The sequence below is a fragment of the Alexandromys fortis genome, unplaced genomic scaffold (genome assembly GCF_014885135.2).
Source record: "Alexandromys fortis isolate MF-2015 unplaced genomic scaffold, M_Fortis_MF-2015_v1.1 scaffold_8_9099976_23576923, whole genome shotgun sequence".
NCBI lineage: Eukaryota > Metazoa > Chordata > Mammalia > Rodentia > Cricetidae > Alexandromys > Alexandromys fortis.
This window is the reverse complement of record NW_026067899.1, coordinates 1,337,422-1,356,634: the sequence shown is the minus strand read 5'-3', so window position 1 is coordinate 1,356,634 and position 19,213 is coordinate 1,337,422. Positions and strand designations below refer to the sequence as shown.

The window sequence follows — 19,213 nt, the reverse complement described above, 5'->3', positions numbered from 1 at the left end:
GTTCCAGAGGTTCTGACAACCTCTTCTGGGTTTCTTGGGCTCTGGGTACCAGGTAGGAGCATGGTGCTCATACACACATGTAAGAATTCACCCATACAAAGAAGATAACAACAAACAATTCTTTCGTTTTTTAAATAGTAGAGTGTTCTTGTAAGACATTTTCTGGAAGAATATTAGGCATATTCTATTCCTGAGCTCAACCAAACACCTTGTCCTAAAAGCATTTAGGGTGTAGAGTATCTGACCTGTAGAACTGGCATCCCATGTCTTATGGGATGGCACTCTTTCTTACAAGCAGAAAGTTTTTGCTGTTTGCTGAGAGTTTATATAGGTTTCTAATCTCATAGAGACATGCAAAGCCCCACTACATAGACTTGCCAGTTAGAACGAAAAATAGCTACTTGCATCTGGCAAACTTCTCAGTGGTTAATTTGAGAGGGTGGCAGCTGGGCAGGGCACTTCCCTGTTAGTCACAGGTAATGCCCCTGACATTCATGAAGAAGGATATTGGGAGGTGGAAAAAGCAAGCAAGCAAGCAAACAAACAAACAACAGCAACCTGTTTCTCTAGACAAGAGCACAGATCCCTACCACACTTCCTTTTAAGGAGGTTGGAAGAAGTAAGATTTATACAGTCTCAAGAGCACCTGAAAGTGATGGGAGGCTAAAACATGACGTACAAATAGAGTGTCAGGTGGATTGTGGTAAAATCCTCCATCAGAAACAAACGTCCCTCCAGAGGTAAACAAAGCACTTGTTGAAAACTAGAAGCTTAAACATGACTTGCGCTTGTATTTCTATTGTTGACTTTCTTGAGTGCTGTCCACACCAATCTGGGTCTACCAGATGGCAGGTCTACTGGAACCAGTTTTCTTTCTCAGCTGCATATTGTCCTGTTCCCCCAACCCCCAGCCATGCCTACATGCTTCTGGGTAAATGGGTGAATCCCTCATTTTACCCACACCCCGACAGCTGAGGAACTGCCTCTGACCTTGATAAATTCCTTGATAAAGCGGTATTTACCAGCAGCATCCAATATCACCTGAGCCCACCCATCCTTTAATGTACAAACTGCTTCTCCCTCCATCCCCGTTTATTATCTTGTCTGTAACTAGACATCACTGCCAGAATGCAGCCCTTGCAGAAACTAGGCCTTTCCCCAGCGGGATGCAGCAAATCCACATCAGTCTGGCACCACGCAGGTTTTGTAAAGAAGCAGGGATGCCTGACATCTCTCCCTGTGACATCCAGAGAAGGACAAGTAAAGACCAGGGACATTCACCAGCTGCCACTCAGAACATCCAGAGAGTCAATTCACTTCCCCGGCCTTGTAGGTTCCCCTTCTGAAGGTCCATGGGAGTTATCTCCTCCCCCCGCGCACCCCGTTTCCTTTTCCTCTTAAAAGCCAAATTGCCTTCAGCCCTTGGGACCTTTTCATGGCCGTTTGAACAGGCTGGGGACTAATTTGTAGGATCGCTTCTCCATTTCCTCCTGTCACCCCCATAAAGACCAAAGCACAAAAGGTGCCTAATGCCACTATTCGCTATGAGAGACCCTCGTTTAAAACTATGACTTTGTTCAGAGGTTGTGATGGGGAAGGTTCAGTGTTAGATGTTCTCAGGTGCTCTTTGAGGGCTTGGGGCAGATCAATGGGAGTACCTCCACCTGAGAGCAAGAGAGGGGAGACGAACCTTCCCAAAGGCACTAGATGGCACAGCAGCCTTGAGCTGGTGCCCTTGGGAGCAGCCAGATGCGTTGTGGCTACTCCTACGGCTGGCCGACATTGAGATTCACTCAGGCTAGGAGAGGGACTCACGTTTTGATTTGCTTAGGTGGGTGCAGGTTGACGAGACTGATTTTAGCTCCGTCTGGCTTTCTCCCTAGCATGAACCTCAACCGTCAATCCTAATGACATGCTGAGGCCCCAGAGGGACAGGGTCCTGGCTCTGGGCAAATCTCTTACGAATGTGTTTTTTTTTTTTTTTTTTTAATCACTTGTGAATTGTGAATAGACTCGTTTTTTAAGAAGTCAGTCTCTTCCTGTCTTGCAACCTTGACTTCTCTTACCTCATTACAGCATTTGCTGTATACAGGACCAAAGAGCTCCTGGCAACCTCCGTCTATTGCCAAATGGCAGCTGCCAGCCTGGTCTTCTCATTGAACACTTGAGACCACGGAATTGTTTTGTTGTTGTTGCTGCAATGTTTTTCTTTTTAGTGAAAGCTAGCCCGTGTTTAGACATTGTTTGATTTGGTTTCAAAGCCCCCCCCCCCCCCCCCCCCGTATTTCACCACAGCACTTGGTCAGTCCCTGCAGAAGGTATTATTCCCATGGGTTGGTTACTGAAGATAGATGGCCAGGGCTGGGGCAGGCTACCACTCGGGTGTCTGTATTCTAGTGGTACCCCACAAGAGCCTTTCCTGCAAGCAGTAAGGTGGACCTCTCTACTAGGTTTCTTCCCAGCAGGCTCTGGGGTCAAAGAGGTCATGCCTCTACTTCCCATTTATTGCTAAGATAAAGAGTATTTCTCCAGCCTGAGGCTGTCCAGTCTTTCCCTCTGTTTTAGACAAACATCTAGGAACAACTGTGCTGTCGCAGCTGAAGTCAAGAAGCCCAAACAGCAGGGCCTCTCCGCTGCTCCTCCGGCTGAAGAGCTGTAATCCTATTATACCTACCTGGGCTTTCCCCCAAGGCCGCCTCTAAGGCCGCAGATGCACGGGGCGGACTTAATTGACTTTTAAATCCCCAAGGGTACTCGCTGCAAAATCCCCACGTGTAAGTCAAGTGGTAGATTGGGTACTTGCTAAGAGGGCTTGGCTCTTTGGCACCCCTGGGGCCCCAACTTCTCTTCGGTGTCTTTTGAGGGTCTACACTTCCTAGGTGACAGGGCTAAGCGCTAGACCAGTGTGCCATTGTGTTCTTCAGTGATGATCCTTGGCAGGAAATGAATATGGTCAGCATCTCCCAAGTCCTGGATTTCGTGTTTGTGCAGTTAGGATTAATAAACAGGTCATCTTCCTTTGAGTCTGTGTAACAAGGACGTAGAATTCTTTTGTTCATGACAAAGCTGCCCTTATGAAGGTCATGTGTGAGTTCTAATGTTTTCTTCCCCCAGCTGTCTCCAAGTAGGCCTGACACTTACCTTGTGCGATTATGTGTTTGCAAACTTATTTAACCCAGCTACCCATTCCAGCATATTTACAACGCAGTTCGGAACACTCCCCAATTGATTTAAGTCCCAGATATAAATTACTGGACTAAGCGCCATACTCTACCTTAAGTTTTTTTCACTTTGGTTTGAGGTTTGGGTAGCATGTTGCTGGGTTTTGTTTTCCACTTACACGAATAACTATGGAGGTACGTTAACACCCACGGCTCTGCCTAAATCTCACATCTCTCTCAAGAAGGAACCATCTCTGGTTTTTTCCATGGAAGGCTAAAGGGATGGTGTCGCAGTTACTTTTCTATTGCTGCGATAAAACACCATACCAACACAATTAATAAAAGAAAGCTCACGGTTCCGGAGGGTTAGAGTCCGGGACCGTCACGGTGGGGAGCATGGCAGGAGGCAGGCAGGCATGGCACTGGAGCAGTAGCTGAGAGCTCCCGTGTTGAAACAAATCCACAAGGCAGAGAAAGCTAACTGGGAATGGCATGGACTTTTAAAACCTCAACCCCACCCCCAGCGACACACCTCTTTCGACAAAGTCACACTTCTTAAGCCTTCCCGAACGGTTCTACCCACTGGAGACCAGGAGTTCAAATATAGGAGCCTGGGAGGGGGGCACCCTCATTCGTCCCCACAGAAGATGAGTGTCGCTGCACACGCCTTTTCTCTAACTTCCCAGCCTTCTCAGGATTAATAATAACCTAGCTACAACTTTCAAGAACATGTTAGTCAGACTTCCTTATATTGCAAGGAACATAAAAAAAAACCAAATTACTGACTAATCTTATCTCTTATCATTAATGTTATCGAATGCCCTTAGTGGCTCCAAAATAATTTTAGACACAAAAAGCGGTTAGGAATTTATTCAAACTTCTTATGTGAAAAATAACCCCTTACTCCACACATCAGAAGTATATTTCTAACTTTATATAGTACTAAGTTTTGGCATTAAAAAAAAAATCAGTAACACAAATCATTAACCCTTTGTGGGCCATGGTAGTCCATAGAACAGAGTTTCAGATATATGGGCGTACTTCCCTTTCCCTCTCTTTGAAATCCCAGGCGCTGTGATTTGCCTTGTTCTCACCGAATGGCACATGGCTCCTTAGGGTTGGGTAAGAAATCATTCCATTATTGGAGTCCTCTGGGAGGACTATCATGTGTAACCTGGAGCAGTAAGAGCAGCGATGTCACCCTTTCGTTAGGCTAAGATCCTACACCAGAGTTCAGGGAATGTGAATCCATTGTCAAGTTCATCAGCCAAGTGTCCCCTTGTTAGAAGCAAGTTTTATCATTGTTGATGAAGGATGTAATAGGAAACAAAGTTTTATAATTATCTATGAAGTTTCAGGTAAGTTAACCAATGACCATGTAGGGGTGATTGTCCCCCTGAGATTGGAAGGGAACGGAGCCTGGGTACACGCAGCTCCTCCCATATCCTTCCCACTAGTGAGTACATTCACTTCTGGTACCTTAGGAGTTGTTATGGCACAATGTCTCCCTCAGTCAGCATCTTCCCATGTAGAACAAACCCCTGGACATGTTACTGACCACGGGATCTGTTTCCTTATTTGAATCTTGTATAACAACATGTGTCGTCATTGTCTTTCTCTGTAGGCCTGGCCAGAGGACTGTGGATGACCTAGAGATTATCTATGATGAGCTTCTTCATATCAAAGCCTTATCCCATCTTTCTACCACAGTAAGTATCTCTTAAGCTGTGACACATGGACATACATTCAAACACTGTACACACACAAAAATTAATTAATTAATTAATTAATTAAAAAAATCACAGACCACCAACAAAAAACAGTATCTGAGCCTAAGAAATGACCCAGCATGGATGTAGGTACAGACCTGAGACTCGAACTCCATTCCAGTAATCCTCACGGTGGAAGGAGAGAGCAAACTCTCACGCATGTTCACTGTGGCCTGCTGGCACCCCACAAGATCGATAAATGTCACCCAGGGGCTGCCTGATGGGAATTTGTTATAAGTGTTTCTATTGTTTTAGTATAGACCTTGAGATCCCAGCAGCAAAGATCCCAGTCTAGTGAAAGTAGTTCTGGATGACAGGAGTTAGTATAACCGAGGTGAGAGAGACAGCTTGAGGTGAGCCTGGGGACAACAGCTGATGGGCACCCACACAAAACACAAGTCCCCTCTCCTTTACCTCACCTGCCCACAGCCCTTCTTTCCCTTCTAGGTGAAGCGGGAGTTAGCGGGGGTTCTCATCTTCGAGTCTCATGCCAAAGGAGGAACTGTGCGTAAGTGTGAGCCCCAATGAAGCACTGACCGCACTGTATGCTATTCCAGGTCAATGCCATACTCTCCCTGTTGGTCCCATCCTGGAAGGATGGCACGGGGCACTCTCCCTTCTCTGGACCTGTGGCTATTCCAGCTGCATCCGTTAATCTGAAGTTTGGTGGTTTCCCAGCACCATCTGTGTACCACTTGCCTGCCTGGTCCTCCTGGCTGTCTACCCACTGGTTCAACAGTGTCTAAAATGGGTGGGATGAAGTCTCTGCTCTTCTCACAGGGCTGTGGGTGGTAGCTTCCATCGTGACTTCATTTCAAACTGTGGATTTGGAAGAACTAATTTGGGACTGGGGGATAATCCAGTTAGCAGAGCCTAGCCCATGTGAAACAGTCCCTTGGTTCCTATCCCCAGCCCTGCGTAAACCCCAGGGGACCAGGGGATGGAACTGGAAGGGTGGCTCATGCCTATAATCCCAGCACTTGGAAGATGGATGTAGGAGAGTTTGAAGTTCACAGTTATCCCTGGCTAAATAGCAAGTTTGAAACCAGCCTGAGCTACATGAAAGCCAGTCACAAAAGAGTTTAAATTAACTTTTTAAAGAACTAGCTTGGCTTATGAAATTTCCTGTTACAGTTAAAGTCTTGTGTTTCATGGGCTTCTTCACTTTGCACCATGGGCTCCAAGCCCAGGAGGATTTCTTGGCCTCAGACACTTCCACTGTGTCAATCACGTGGGGCATCTCTCTCTCATCCAGCCCTGTGCTCATTCCTGGAGGCAAGAAACTCTGGTACCAATAGAGACAAGCGGTGTTCCCGGAAGCTGGTCTTTCCGCTAGTCCTACAAAATCCTCCCACAGCTGGGGTTAAGGCCAGGAAATGCCCCCTTGTCTAATCAGTGGCAGAATCAGGAGGTGAATCAGCAGGCAAAGGTTTTCAGGGGTTCTGTGCCAAAGAGAAAATGACAGTTAGGGATAAACGGGCACTTCCTAAACCCGGTGACACAGAACACTTTGCTAGTCGACATCAATGAGACAAACTTCCAGGAAAGGGTTGCTCTTTGGTAGCTACATCACAATCGTTAAAATTAAATGGGAAATGTGAATTATAGACGCAAAATGCGTTTTGAAAAATCGTATCTTAAAATATGTTAATTTTGGCCATTAGGAGCCTTGTTTCTAACTCTGTCACCTCCATCAGCAAGAGACTGATTTCTTTGCCTCTTCAGAATCACGTTCCTATTTTTTTTTAATTTTTGTCTCTTAATTCTTTTTCATCTAATTCAATTTTTGCTTGTGTTTTAATTCTTTCATTCAGATCCACTCATTGTTTCCACTGTATTATAAAATATTTATGTTTTGGATGAAAACACAGACTATTGAAATATTTCCTTTTTTATCAAGCACTCCGTCTCTACAACAGTGTAAATGTTTCCCAAACGATGAGACTGCCCACTCCAGCTGCCTCGTGCCCCTTCCTTCAGTCTGCCCTTCTCTCATCCCCCCGGGGGTTCCTACTCTGAATATCTTAGTTATCATCTAACCAATTGAAAGCATATATGGAGGTATATATTTATCAACATGCGACAGCGCTGATTTGCATGTTTTCAAACTTTGCATTACTGGTCAGGTCACTTTTAAAACCTATTTTCTACGGCACAATGCTTTATGAGTTGTGGGGGAAACATGCGTTCCATTAGGAAATGGCTGGTTGGTAAACTGATACCCAGTAAACACCTGCCTTTCAGGGCAGAGCAAATCGTACCATCTCTTGTCCTTTCATGTTCCATAGAAAGACAATGATATTCCACCTGAATTAGTTAGGATTTGCCAGTAATTTTTTTTTTGTATTTTATGTATGCGTAATTCTGGGGACTTAAAAGTGATGATTTGATAAGCTGTAATTTATATTGATGTGCTTCTATTCTTGTCATAAGTCTCTTTATCTTTTTGTGTCTAGTGTTTAACCAGGGGGAAGAAGGTACCTCCTGGTACATTATTCTAAAAGGATCGGTGAATGTAGTCATTTATGGCAAGGTATATATCTATATATATCGTCTTCTTTTTTGAAACTTAATTGTGTTCCATTTGCCAGTGTGTCTCTAAGTAGTAACAAACGTTGCTGCAGTCAAACTTACCATGGCATTGTTACTACCTGTAGAAAAGACATAATTTCATCTTTGATCATTAATTTTCTCAATTATTGCTCTCAGCCATTCATTGACTGTATTTACTCCGTGAAAAAAAAATTGAGCCATTTTAATTGAATTATGTAATACTAGATGCAGCCCATTTATATCCGTGGTATTGGGGGGGGGAGGAAGGAGGGGGCCCGACCCGTTTTATCTGAATGTCCTGCTCTTCCCAGGGCGTGGTCTGCACCCTGCACGAGGGAGATGACTTTGGCAAGTTGGCCCTTGTGAATGACGCCCCGCGAGCGGCCTCCATTGTTCTCCGAGAAGACAACTGTCACTTCCTAAGAGTCGACAAGGAAGATTTCAACCGGATTTTGAGGGTGAGTTGGGAGCCCACACTTGGCAGAAGGATATCCTATTTTTCCCCTTCCTGAAGAAGAAAGGGGTTGAGCGGATTGTTCACCCCACAGGACTGCGGCAAAGGGATGCTTGAACCAAGGGCCTCAGCTGTGACACGGGCCTGCTCTCTGTGTGCTGGTGTACCGTCTGGAGACCCGCAGCAGACATCCAATATTTTTTCTGTATCAAATACTTCTACATGTGCCTATACTGCTCCATATGAATGGACAATAATAGCAGCTGCCTTAGCAAAATATCAAAGTCTAATAAGAAGCTTCTCACTGGTCTTGATTATGTCCTTTTTTTTACGGCCTTTTCTACCCTACTGTCCCGCAGAGTGGCGGCTTCCCTTGGCCCCATGTCTTCTCTATGGTCCATGTCCTAGCTCTTCCCAATTCTGAGCCATTTTCATATCTAATCTCATATCTCGATTTTCTGAGTGCTTGTCAATGGAAATTAATACCTAGTCTAGTGGCCCAACGAAGTATTTTCATCTGCCAGGCGGTGGTGGCGCATACCTTTAATCTTACCAGCCCTCAGGTGGTAGAGGTAGGCAGCTCTCTGTGAATTTGAGGTCAGCCTGGTCTACAAAACAATTTCCAGGACAGCCAGGGTGACACAGAGAAACCCTGTCTCGAAAATCAAAACAAACAAAACAACAAACAATAATAATGATGATGATAATGAATAATGAACTAGTAATAATAAAATTTATACCTTTGGTTAATATAGGGAAAGGTGTCATAGGAATCTGGTCTTTATCTAGTGTCATTTAAAATGGAGGCAAAATATTATTGTTGAAAGGCTAGCCTCAAAATCTCTTCCATGAGGCTGTGAGTTTAATAAATAAATATTAAGAAAAACTAGTAAAATTTTCAGAGTGACTATTTTAAAGTATATTAATGTTTAGGTGAACTTGACTAACTCTGGCGTTTATACACATGAGGTTACACTCTGCCAAAAAAATTATTTGAGAGAGTCATGTTTGGACCGATTTTATCCCTGACATCATTTATAAAGCCGTGCAAAACAACTGAAAAGGGCTTGGATCGCATTTCAGTTTGATTTTGAAAGAGCTGTTGCTTGAGCTTCAGAAGATGGCTCAGTCCATAAAGGGCTTGCTGCACAAGCCAGAGGCCTTGAGTTCAGAACCCCAGAACTCACCTAGGAAGCCAACCACAGTAGAGTGCATCTGTAGCCCTGGAGCTGGGAAAGAGACAGGCGGACCCCTGGGGCTCACTGGCCAGCCAGCCTAGTTGAGTCAGAGAGCTCCAGTTTCGGTGAGCGACTCTGTCTCAAAGAATAGGTGGAGAGGGCTGAGGTGTAGACCTCTGGTTTCTGTGTGTACACCTGCACAGGTGGAGTGCACACAAAGGAACATGGATGCACACACATCCCACATGTGTCAAAATCAAAACAAAGCAGTTGCTTATATAGATAGATGAGCCACTCCTAAGGATCATAGGAAAGGACTTTGCTGAAGCTTGGTGCTGTTTGCCACATATTTCTAGGAAGAACAAATGCCTCTGGTTCTCAGTTAGCCTGCTCCTTGCCCTCCCTAGAGATTTCCCACCACCACACCAGGCCCCTCTGGAGATTTTCTGAGACTAGGGTAAAAAAGCAGTTTTTCAGACCATATGCTTCAAACCTCATCTGGTCCTCCCTCTGACCGTTCCAGCCCTTGACTTTGAAAATGGCTTAATTTGTAGACGCGACAATTAACATCACAAGCGCCAAATGAGTTTCTGAAGCTTTGGAAATTTCTGTCATTGTCTGAGTGAACGGCAGCATCTGTATGTGGTATAATTTGTGTTTGCAGGACGTTGAGGCGAATACAGTCAGACTTAAAGAACATGACCAAGATGTCTTGGTGCTGGAGAAGGTCCCAGCGGGGAGCAGAGCTTCTAATCAAGGAAACTCACAGCCTCAGCAAAAGTATGTTTGCATCCAACACTGTAATTGCCAGACTATGATTAACCTTTCACATGGTATCATGTCTACAATAGCGTGTTCTCCCTTTTTGTGGAAGATGGCAGTGTATGGCTTTTTTTCTCTCTATTGACTAATCACACATCTTGTGGCATATAATGTATCCATTTCTGGCACTGCATTGAGCTTGGTGCTGTGTAGAGCAACGCCAGAGAGAATATCGTCCTTCCCCGAAGCCTCTCCCTCCACACTGTTCAGCCATAATAGCTTCAGAAAGAAGACCCCACGAGAACAATGCAAGGAGGCATTGCCAGGCAGCTCAGGGCGCAGGCCCCAGGGATGAGAATGTGTGCTATCTGAATATCCAAGGGAGGTTTCTCAGAAAGCGTTTTCACCTGGTTATCAGAGCGACTAAGCCTCACAGTTGAAGCTCTGAGGTTGAATAGAAACCTTGTGCTATCTCACGGGCTTCCCGGGGTCCTCGTTCTCACCAGCATCAAGTAGGAATTTCACTTCGCAATTTCTTGGGCTTCTTGTTTAACGCGAGTCGTTCCCAGCCCAGCTGGGTTCAGCGTCAGCTCTTCCTGTAGCTCCCTACCTTAGACTGTGTCATGAAATGTACCCACATTGGAGCGCCGAGACAGGAGACTTAGAAATGCGCCTCTAGGAAATCAGGGCTTCTGAGTTTTTAAGTGGGGATTAATTTTCAATCTGTGTGTAAGAAAAGCAAATGAATGTTTATTTGCTCAAGAAACATCACCAAATAATATGTTGAAAGAGCGTTTTCCTTTGTTGCCAAGGAAAGTGGGGCTCCCTTTATCAGAGCGCTCACCAAAACTGATGAATTTCTATTGTTTCGACTAAAAGCCTATGACTCAGATGTTTTCATCTGGATAAGTCAACACAGTTGAGAAGGCAGGAAGAAACGTATTATTAAATAAGCACAATATGTTTTGCAAATTTTGTCGAATCCTCACAACAACCCCCTCTGAAAGGGACGGAGGCATTTCAGCTCTCGTTGGCAAGTGGTTTGCTTGAGGACTCAGAACGCATATGACTCCTTATAGCAGTGGTCCTCGGCCTTCCTAACGCTGCGACCCTTGAATACAGGTCCTCATGTCGCGGTGACCCCTCAGCCATAAAGCTGTCTTCACTGCTATTTCGTAACTGTGATTTTGCTACTTTTATGAATCAAGATGTAAGTATCTGAGCTGTAGGACATCTGATATGTGACCACTGTAAACTGGTCGTTCGACCCCAAAGGGACCCACAGGAGGCCGAGAACTGCCGCCTTAAAGGGAAGTTCAGCCTGACCAGCTTTCTGCTCCTCTCACTTTCTAGCTTACAGTAGCAAAACAGAGTGGTAGGGTCCCTGGCTCTATGGGTCCCCAAATACTCAGAGAGTCAGGGATTCATCTGAACATGCCCGCGTGTTTCCCCCTACGGTTGTTCTTTAAAAACAATCCAGAATGGCAGCTCTTTATATCACATTTTCTCTTCAGTGAATATGTGGTGCTTTCAGCAACCTAGAGCAAATCAAAGTAAGTGGGAAGGTGCATGCATGCTCTTCCGTACGAGGGACCAGGACAGCTGCATGTTTTGATATCAGTGTGCATGCAGTACCAAGTGCAACAGAGAGAGTGATAACTAGGTAAATGGTGAATCTTCAGCACTCTGTGGTAAATGCTGCAAATTTAAAGGGGGTGCCCTTAGAAAGAACTGCGTCAGAATCTGTTCTTTCGCTTACCAATCTCTAAACTTCCCTTCCAGATTTCTCTATTGCTTATTAATTATCTTTGCTTCTATCTGTTCTTTTTGTGCCGGGGATAGAACCCAGGGTCTCATAAGTGCTAGATAAGAACTCTCCCACTGTGCTATGGTCCCAGCTCTTTTATCTCTGCTATTATCCATTTTTTAAATATTTATTTATTTATTATGTATACACTATTTTGTCTGTGTACATGTCTGCAGCCAGAAGAGGGCACCAGACCTCATTACAGATGGTTGTGAGCCACCATGTGGTTGCCGGGAATTGAACTCAGGACCTTTGGAAGAGCAGGCAATGCTCTTAACCACTGAGCCATCTCTCCAGCCCCCATGCTATTATCCATTTTTGATAGTTATCTTTGTAACCTACTGAGGAAGATGACAACAACAGTTGTGTGTGTGTGTCTGTGTGTGTGTGTGTGTGTGTGAGGGTTTATGCTACTTCCAAGATTTTTATTTACAGCTAGATGATTTGCAGATGACTACTTCTTTAATACTGTCTCATGTCTCAGGGAAATTGTGCTATCTGGAAAATTCTCCTTAACTTTAAAACATTTGATCAAAAAGTGCCCTTGAAGCCTCTGTTTACCTCTTGCCTATACAAAGGAGGAATCAAAAGCCCGTGTTTATTATAAGTCTTCTATTGAGGGTGCCTTCCAATTTATAATTTCAGTGGAATGAAAAGCTGAACTAAAGGCGATATCAAAGAAGACACCATGTGTCTTACATTTATTTTAGTATCATATCAATTTTTCATTTGCGTCCTGTCATCCAGTCCAAATTTCTTATATAATTCAAAAATAATGCACCCTGCATTTTTGTAGCAAGCTATTTATAAAATGCCACTCACTAAGTACCAAACAATACACCACCATACAGTCAGCTCCCCAAAGAATGGAGAGCTGATCTCCCAAGGGGTCACGTTCCAAGACCGAACAGAGCTAAAAGGACGGTCCCTGTAAGTAAAATTTATGACTTCGATAACATGCCAACAATCATGTCTGCAGATAGACACACAGTTGAGGGTATCTGTCTGCAGATATTGTTCCTTTTGAACTCGGAGAACATCGTCTTCTTGGTACCAATGATGTTATTTTTCTGATTTACCTTCTTCCCCCTGAGAAAACCAGCTTAGCTGATTGATGTCTACCCGTTAAGCTTCCAAAACTGCCTGACTCCACCCAAACCACTAAATATTGAGCGTGGCATCAATGTGGATATCAAGTTAGTGGCAGTGATGACGGATTCACTGTGACAGGCCCTTTGGTGGCATGTCTTGGGGGCTGGGTTGTGAGACTGGAGTAAGACAAGACCTTGAGATGACTGTCCTTTTCCGGGAGGGGCTTGCCTTTTTCTTCAGACTGCTTTCCCTCGCGATGCTCTCAGCTTGGTCACAGGAAGATCCACTTTCTTGTTCCTCCTTCCCCGGCACTTGCTTTGTTTGTTCTAAATGCAGACTTGGGATTAGGAAAAGATTTTCCTCTCACAAGTTTAGGACACCATGCTGGCTGATCTAAGGTAGCCGGCTGGGGTGTGCTTTTGACTGAAAGGAGGGAGCTTTCCTTACCAGAACCTGACAAGAGCCGTACTCTATGGTCTCAAGCACTAACGACCCCACATAACAAGGACTTGAGCAGCGGGCACCTGCCTCTTTGTGGTGTGAAGTAAAGCCAGAATCTGATGTTTTAGGCCAAACTGGGGCCATCTAGAAGTTCCACGCCTTGTTTTTCTCTTCAGTCCCCCGTCCAAATTCCTGAGTTCTGTGGAGCTAGAGGCTAGGTAAAGAAACCACAGAGCTGTACCACTAGAGGGAGGCAGTTACCAAAGAAAGATCCAGTGGGGTGTGACTGGCCAGGCAGGCAGAGCCTAAACAAGACACTTGCTCTCTATGGAGGAGACAGCTTGTGTGGCTTGCCTGCGGGTCTTTAGTCTGTGTGAGCAGGCAGAGCACGCTGCCTAAGGGAAGTCCAAACAAGGAGAACCATTATGTAAACACAAACTGCTTCAGAATTAAAGTTCTGACAAAGGATGCTTTACCAGCGGTTCTGGCTCACCAAACAACAAGTGACGTGAAGGGTGTTCAGTTAAAGAATGCATTGACCTCTTCTTTAAATACAAATTGCTTTCCAAACAGAACAGGGAAGTCCCATCAAAGAGCAAGACTCTTGGTGACAAAGGGGAATTTCCTGCTCAGAGTGAGCTCCTGGTGGCCAGGCCTCTCTCCACCAGAGCGTCTTGCTGGATAGAAACAGGCAAACAGTCACACGCAATAGCATTCTCTAAGGCTTGCCAGTTTCCCCACCTGCAGAGCAGAGGTGGTATTAACTAGCATGAATAAACAGGGGTACCTATTCCAGACCCCACCTAGTTGTCGGGGCATAGTAAACACCAGGCAGGTGTAGCTGCCCTGTCCACTGCCCCTGCCCCTCCATTTCCTGGCTAACGTGGTCATATGGTCCTCCTCTGGCAGCTCGTCTGTGAATCATATTCATATGTCTGAGCTGTGGCTCAGTAGCGGAGAGCTTGCCTGGTACACACGAGGCCCTGAGTTCTGTTTCCGGGGCTGTTTTACTCACTCTGTTTCGTATGCACAGGGTCACATTCTCTCGTGTCTCTTCCATCCCTCGGGCAGGAGGTAAGACCCTAGTGATGTTGCAGATGCTCTTGTCTTCTCCCCACACCTTCTCCCCAGTCTCAAATGGGCAGGAAAAGCGTATTGGTGAAGAAGCAAAGGAAGCAGGGTTCCCCTGAGCTCCATTCTGTCTCTGCTTTCCAAACACAAGAGCATGTTCTTTGCATTGTGATACTCCTTTCCTGTCACTGAGCCAAGCGGGAAGGCCAGGTCTGAGTTCTGACTGACACCTGCATCATCTTCATGTCCTCTGCCCCCTACAGCTATCACTTGCTGGTCGCCCCTGTCTTCACTCTGACTTTAACCCCCATCCCATTTTCAAAGTAAGCCTTCTCTCGTTGATTGGAGAGCGCCCCGAATAGATCCCCTGAAGTAATGACTAATGCAGCCCCTAAAATAATTCAAATTTGACATTGAATAAGTTACATGTGGTTTCCTATTTCTGATTCACTTCCCATGCCTGACGCTCTCTGGGTTTGTTTGCTCACTGGCACTTGGGGACTTTGTTTCGCTTTGTTTATTATTAGCTGAGTTCCAAAGCACACAGCAGTGTGCAGCTGGAAAAGACGGAACATTCTAGAAACTGACAAGGAAATCCAGTGTGACACTGACATCTTCTAGGAGTAACCCATGTCTGGATAACCCAGTCCACCATCATTTTTCCCCAGCAGCTCCCCTCCCTGCCGGGCCCTGTCCTACTCCAGGGGTTATAGACTACTTTTCATTTTCCCTTGGAATAAGGCTGGCGCTCCTCAGCTCCAGCTGTGGGGGCTGCTCTCTGAGATGGTCCTCTAGTTCCACGTGGGGGAGAAAGAACATTTTGTGTAACCGCTTCTGTTGACTGTCTTTCCCTTGCCTTCTTGCGTTCCTGGGCAGTGCACACGGTCTCCCTCACCACGGAGGGCATACTAGTCATGAGTAGTCATATGACATCTCAGTTTTCAAAACTATACATCAGTAATTTGTTTCTCGCCATGAATGCTCACTGGTGTAAAACTAATGCCGTTTTGATTTCTTGTCCAGGTACACTGTGATGTCAGGAACGCCTGAAAAAATTTTAGAGCATTTTTTAGAAACAATACGCCTTGAGCCGTCTTTGAATGAAGCAACAGGTACGCACCCACGAGAGTTTTGTGTGTCCAGTAAGTCCACGTGTGGAATTGTGAGGAAGAAAACCCCGATTCTCTGTCAGTGTGTGCTGCCGAGGAAGTCCTAGAGGGGTGTCAGGTGCACTCGTTCTCAAAGATCATCCCTGGGTGGTGCCGAGCTCACCTGTCCCTGGCCGTGATGCAGTTTTGTTCAAGCTCATGAGGCGTAGACTTTTGTAGACATCTGTTAAAATGCCATCCAGTCCCACCCACACCCTGAAGTGTCTGTTAGTTTGTCATAGAACATTTGAAGCTGCCCACCCCAAGGATAAACCCTTCTCTCTGTGGTGGTCTTATTCTGGAGTGTAACTAAGTACCAGCTGTGTTGGTTTACTGCCGGTTGCTCGGGAAAATGGCCTCCGATTGCCCCGCAGTTCTGAAGGTGTACTCCAAGATGGCGGTAGTAGTACGCTGATTTCTTTATGGGGGCTTGGAGGGCTCTGATGAGAGTCTGTCCCATGCCTCTCAGTAGCTTTTGGTGTCCCTTGGCAATCTTTGGTATTTCTCTACATGTGGATGCACCACCCCAGTGTCACACTGGCCAGTGAGTCTTCGCATGGTCTTCCTCTGTGCGTATCTGTCTCCATGGCCGGTGTCCTGTTCAATATAATACTTCATTCACTGCAGTTTCCCTGAGGTTTTTTATAAGTAGTCCCCATTACTGCTGCAGACACGAAAAATAACTCCAGGTCAGGTCCATGAATTGTGGATAGAGTGGGAAGGAAGGAACTTGTGGTCCATAGTGTAGGGAGCACATGGAGCCTGGATGCACTAAGGAAATGAACGCGTCTGGCTATGGCACTAGATCCTCCTGATGTACCCGACTGTCAGTGTGCCTTCCTACTTAAGATCTGTGAGCGTCCGAGCCTTTTGACTTCTGTGACCAGCATCAGTCAGCAAATTACTGGGACAGTCTTTTCTAGGGTATGGCTATTTGAAATAAATTTTCAAGAGTTGTTGTCCATGAATAGAGAGAAAGACCACATTGAAACGTGAGTCCGGTTGTGGTGGCGTGTGCCTTTAATTCCAGCACTTGTGGGGCAGAGGCAGGTAGGTCTCTGTGGGTTCTAAGCCAGCCTGATTCTCCCTAGTGAGTTCCAGGACAACCTGGGCTATGTAGAGAGACCCTATCACAAACAAAATAAAGTGAGGGGGAGAAGGGGAGTGCTGGGAGATTGGTCATGCTGCAACCAGCTCCTCAGCCTTCAGGAACCCGTGGCCAATCTCTGCCTTGGCAAATCAGAAAGTCCTGTGGGGCTGGGAATATAGCTCATTGCTAGAGCTCTTGCCGAGTGTGTTCACGGGCGTGGGTTTGATCCCGGGCACCACTAGAACAAATAAGCAAATAAAGAGAATTTAAAGGACTCTAGAGCACAGACCTTCTGGGTGTCACGAAAGGCAAGCATTCCCCAAAGCCAGAGCAGCAGTGTCCTTCTGTAACTAAGGTCAGGACAGCTTCTCTCAGGCCCCCTCGCAGGCTGAGCATAAGGAGCCAGCGTAGAATGCCCAGTGACACCTGGGAATGGCAGCTTGACTTTACAACATACTACACTGATTACGCATACAGTGATTAAATCTTAGCCATAGATTCAGGCTCTGCGGTATACGATCGCTAAAGACATTGGATTGGAAATCTGATTTAAAATTTCACATTTCCACCATTTTCTACTCAGAAAGTTCCACAAGCCTTGACAGGTAGGGACCACCACCCCAACCCATTCCATTTCCTTTTTTTTTTTTTTCCTTTTAATTAAAAGAACACCTTGGGATCTGAGTTTCAGTAAAGTTCCTTCCGGGGCTTTTAGGTTTGTCTGCACACGTGTTCCCTTCGAGAATGCTTGCAAAATGTCATCCTTGCACTAAAGAAGCACCATGCGTGCTGGCTCTGCGGTAAATAGAACTCAGTCCTGGGACGAGCCTTCCTTCCCTCACCCTTCCCTTCTTACCCGGCACAGAGCAGGCCGCTGCTCTCATCCACGGGCTGGCTTTTGCCATTTCCGGCGCAGCTCACAGGCCTTATGGTGTCTGTTTTGGCTGAGCCCCGCGGCCCCCCAGTTCTGTGCTTTTCCTCTCTCCGTTTCCCCGAGGTTCTTCCCTCCTCTCGCCTGTCCTGCTCCTTCTGGAGGGAGGTAAAAACAAAGATAAAAGGAGAGAGATATTGCAACAAAGTGGGTATAAAACAGACAGATGGCTGTGTGTTAATGCAGTCTCGTGCTCCTGTCCCGTACAATTCTTTAATATAAAAATATGTTCAACATGCAAATAACATATATAGATATAGATATTTAGGCATGTAGATTGGTGTGATAGCTCATGGTAGAGTTGCTCAGTGTTTGTAAGGTCCCAGCACAGAAAAAAAAAAAATTAATTGTGGCTAAAGCGAACAAAGCTGCTCACACAAGGCTAACTTTTTTTTGTAGATATTTTTTCGCTGTCCTAAGAAATTGAATTTTGATCTCAAGCTTTGTTTGTATCATTAATTTCAGAAGAAGGCACTCCCACACAGACACGCATGCCTAAATAACCCTTAAGAACAGGCGTATCCCCTTGCTGCCTAAAATGACCACAAGAACGTAATCTCTCTTTTCACCTTTCCAGACTCAGTTTTAAACGACTTTGTTATGATGCACTGTGTTTTTATGCCAAATACCCAGCTTTGCCCTGCCCTGGTGGCCCAATATCCTTTTGCTGTGGTAAGTGTCTACTCTCAGAAACCCCCACACGTACCCAGCCATTGCCTCGTTCCATCTGCCGAAGGTAAGTCGTGGCTTAGGCGGTGCTCTACGTTTTACTCATATTAGACTCTAAGATGCCAGCGTTTTCCCGGGTTAGAAGGCCATCTGCCTGTTGTTGTCTATGGTTTTACTAGGTGTATGAAGTACCAGCCAGTTTACCTCAGTGTCTCGGTCCGCTTCTCCATTGCTCTAACAAAATTCTCAACACCGGGCTGTTTATAAAGAACAAAGTTGGTATAGCTCACAGTTCTGGAAGATGGAAGTTGTGGGGACCAGACAGCTGCATCTGTCAAGACTTTGCCCTGTGGCATTAAATGACAAAAGCAGAATTGTGGGCAGGCATGTGCAGGAGAGACAAAACACAAAGTGTGGCTTCCTCACTTCAGAACAGCCAGTCCTCACAGTGACTCCTCAGTCCCAGAGAGTGAGACATCACTCCGCTCCCTGAGGTGTTAGCCCTGTCCTCAGAGAGAGACATTAATCCATCCAGAGGACAGCACCTCCATGACTAATTGTCCCTTAAAGATCTCACTACTGCTTAAAACCTTAAATGTCATTCAGTCTTCAACCGGATGTCAGAAAAGATGAACCCAAGCTAAACCGTGCACTCAGGAAGGCAAGGCTGACATTTCTTCTGAGATTGATTCCCCACCCCCATTACATAACATTGTCTTAAAACAAAGACACAAGACTAAGGACAGTCCGCTAGATAGACCAAAGACTGCATTTGGTTTATGGCACCTTTTCAAAAATGGTGTGAGCCAACCAGTTGGTGAGCTTGGCATCGCAGGCATCCAAAACGCTAAACTGAAAAAAGGAAGTGAATTTTGTGGGTGGGGTTTCCCTCGATTTTGGAAGAGACGTGAAAGTTTATTTTCCAATTCTGCATTATTTCTAAAGTCGCAAAAAAGCTTTGACCCCCAAACACTTTGCCCTTCTTGAGCAATTAAATATACTCAAAGAGATTGTCACTTTATTTCTTTTTTGAGCAAGCCAATCAATGCTGCCATGTTTTCCTTTCTCAGGATTCTAATTGTCCTAC

General features: G+C 45.5%; 1 protein-coding gene across 4 annotated transcripts in view; it reads left to right on the top strand.

Moving 5' to 3' along the window:
- Positions 1-19,213, top strand: part of Rapgef4 (Rap guanine nucleotide exchange factor 4) — a 259,303-nt gene that overhangs the window by 195,567 nt on the left and 44,523 nt on the right. For 3 of the 4 annotated variants that reach the window (XM_050124129.1, XM_050124135.1, XM_050124145.1), the window contains 7 exons: positions 4,786-4,870; positions 5,378-5,438; positions 7,387-7,463; positions 7,795-7,941; positions 9,780-9,895; positions 15,312-15,400; positions 18,035-18,113. In XM_050124129.1, the coding sequence (XP_049980086.1) occupies positions 4,786-4,870; positions 5,378-5,438; positions 7,387-7,463; positions 7,795-7,941; positions 9,780-9,895; positions 15,312-15,400; positions 18,035-18,113 (654 nt within the window). Of the gene's footprint in view, positions 1-4,785; positions 4,871-5,377; positions 5,439-7,386; positions 7,464-7,794; positions 7,942-9,779; positions 9,896-15,311; positions 15,401-18,034; positions 18,130-19,213 lie in introns of all 4 variants that reach the window. The other variant, XM_050124156.1, reaches the window with a different exon arrangement.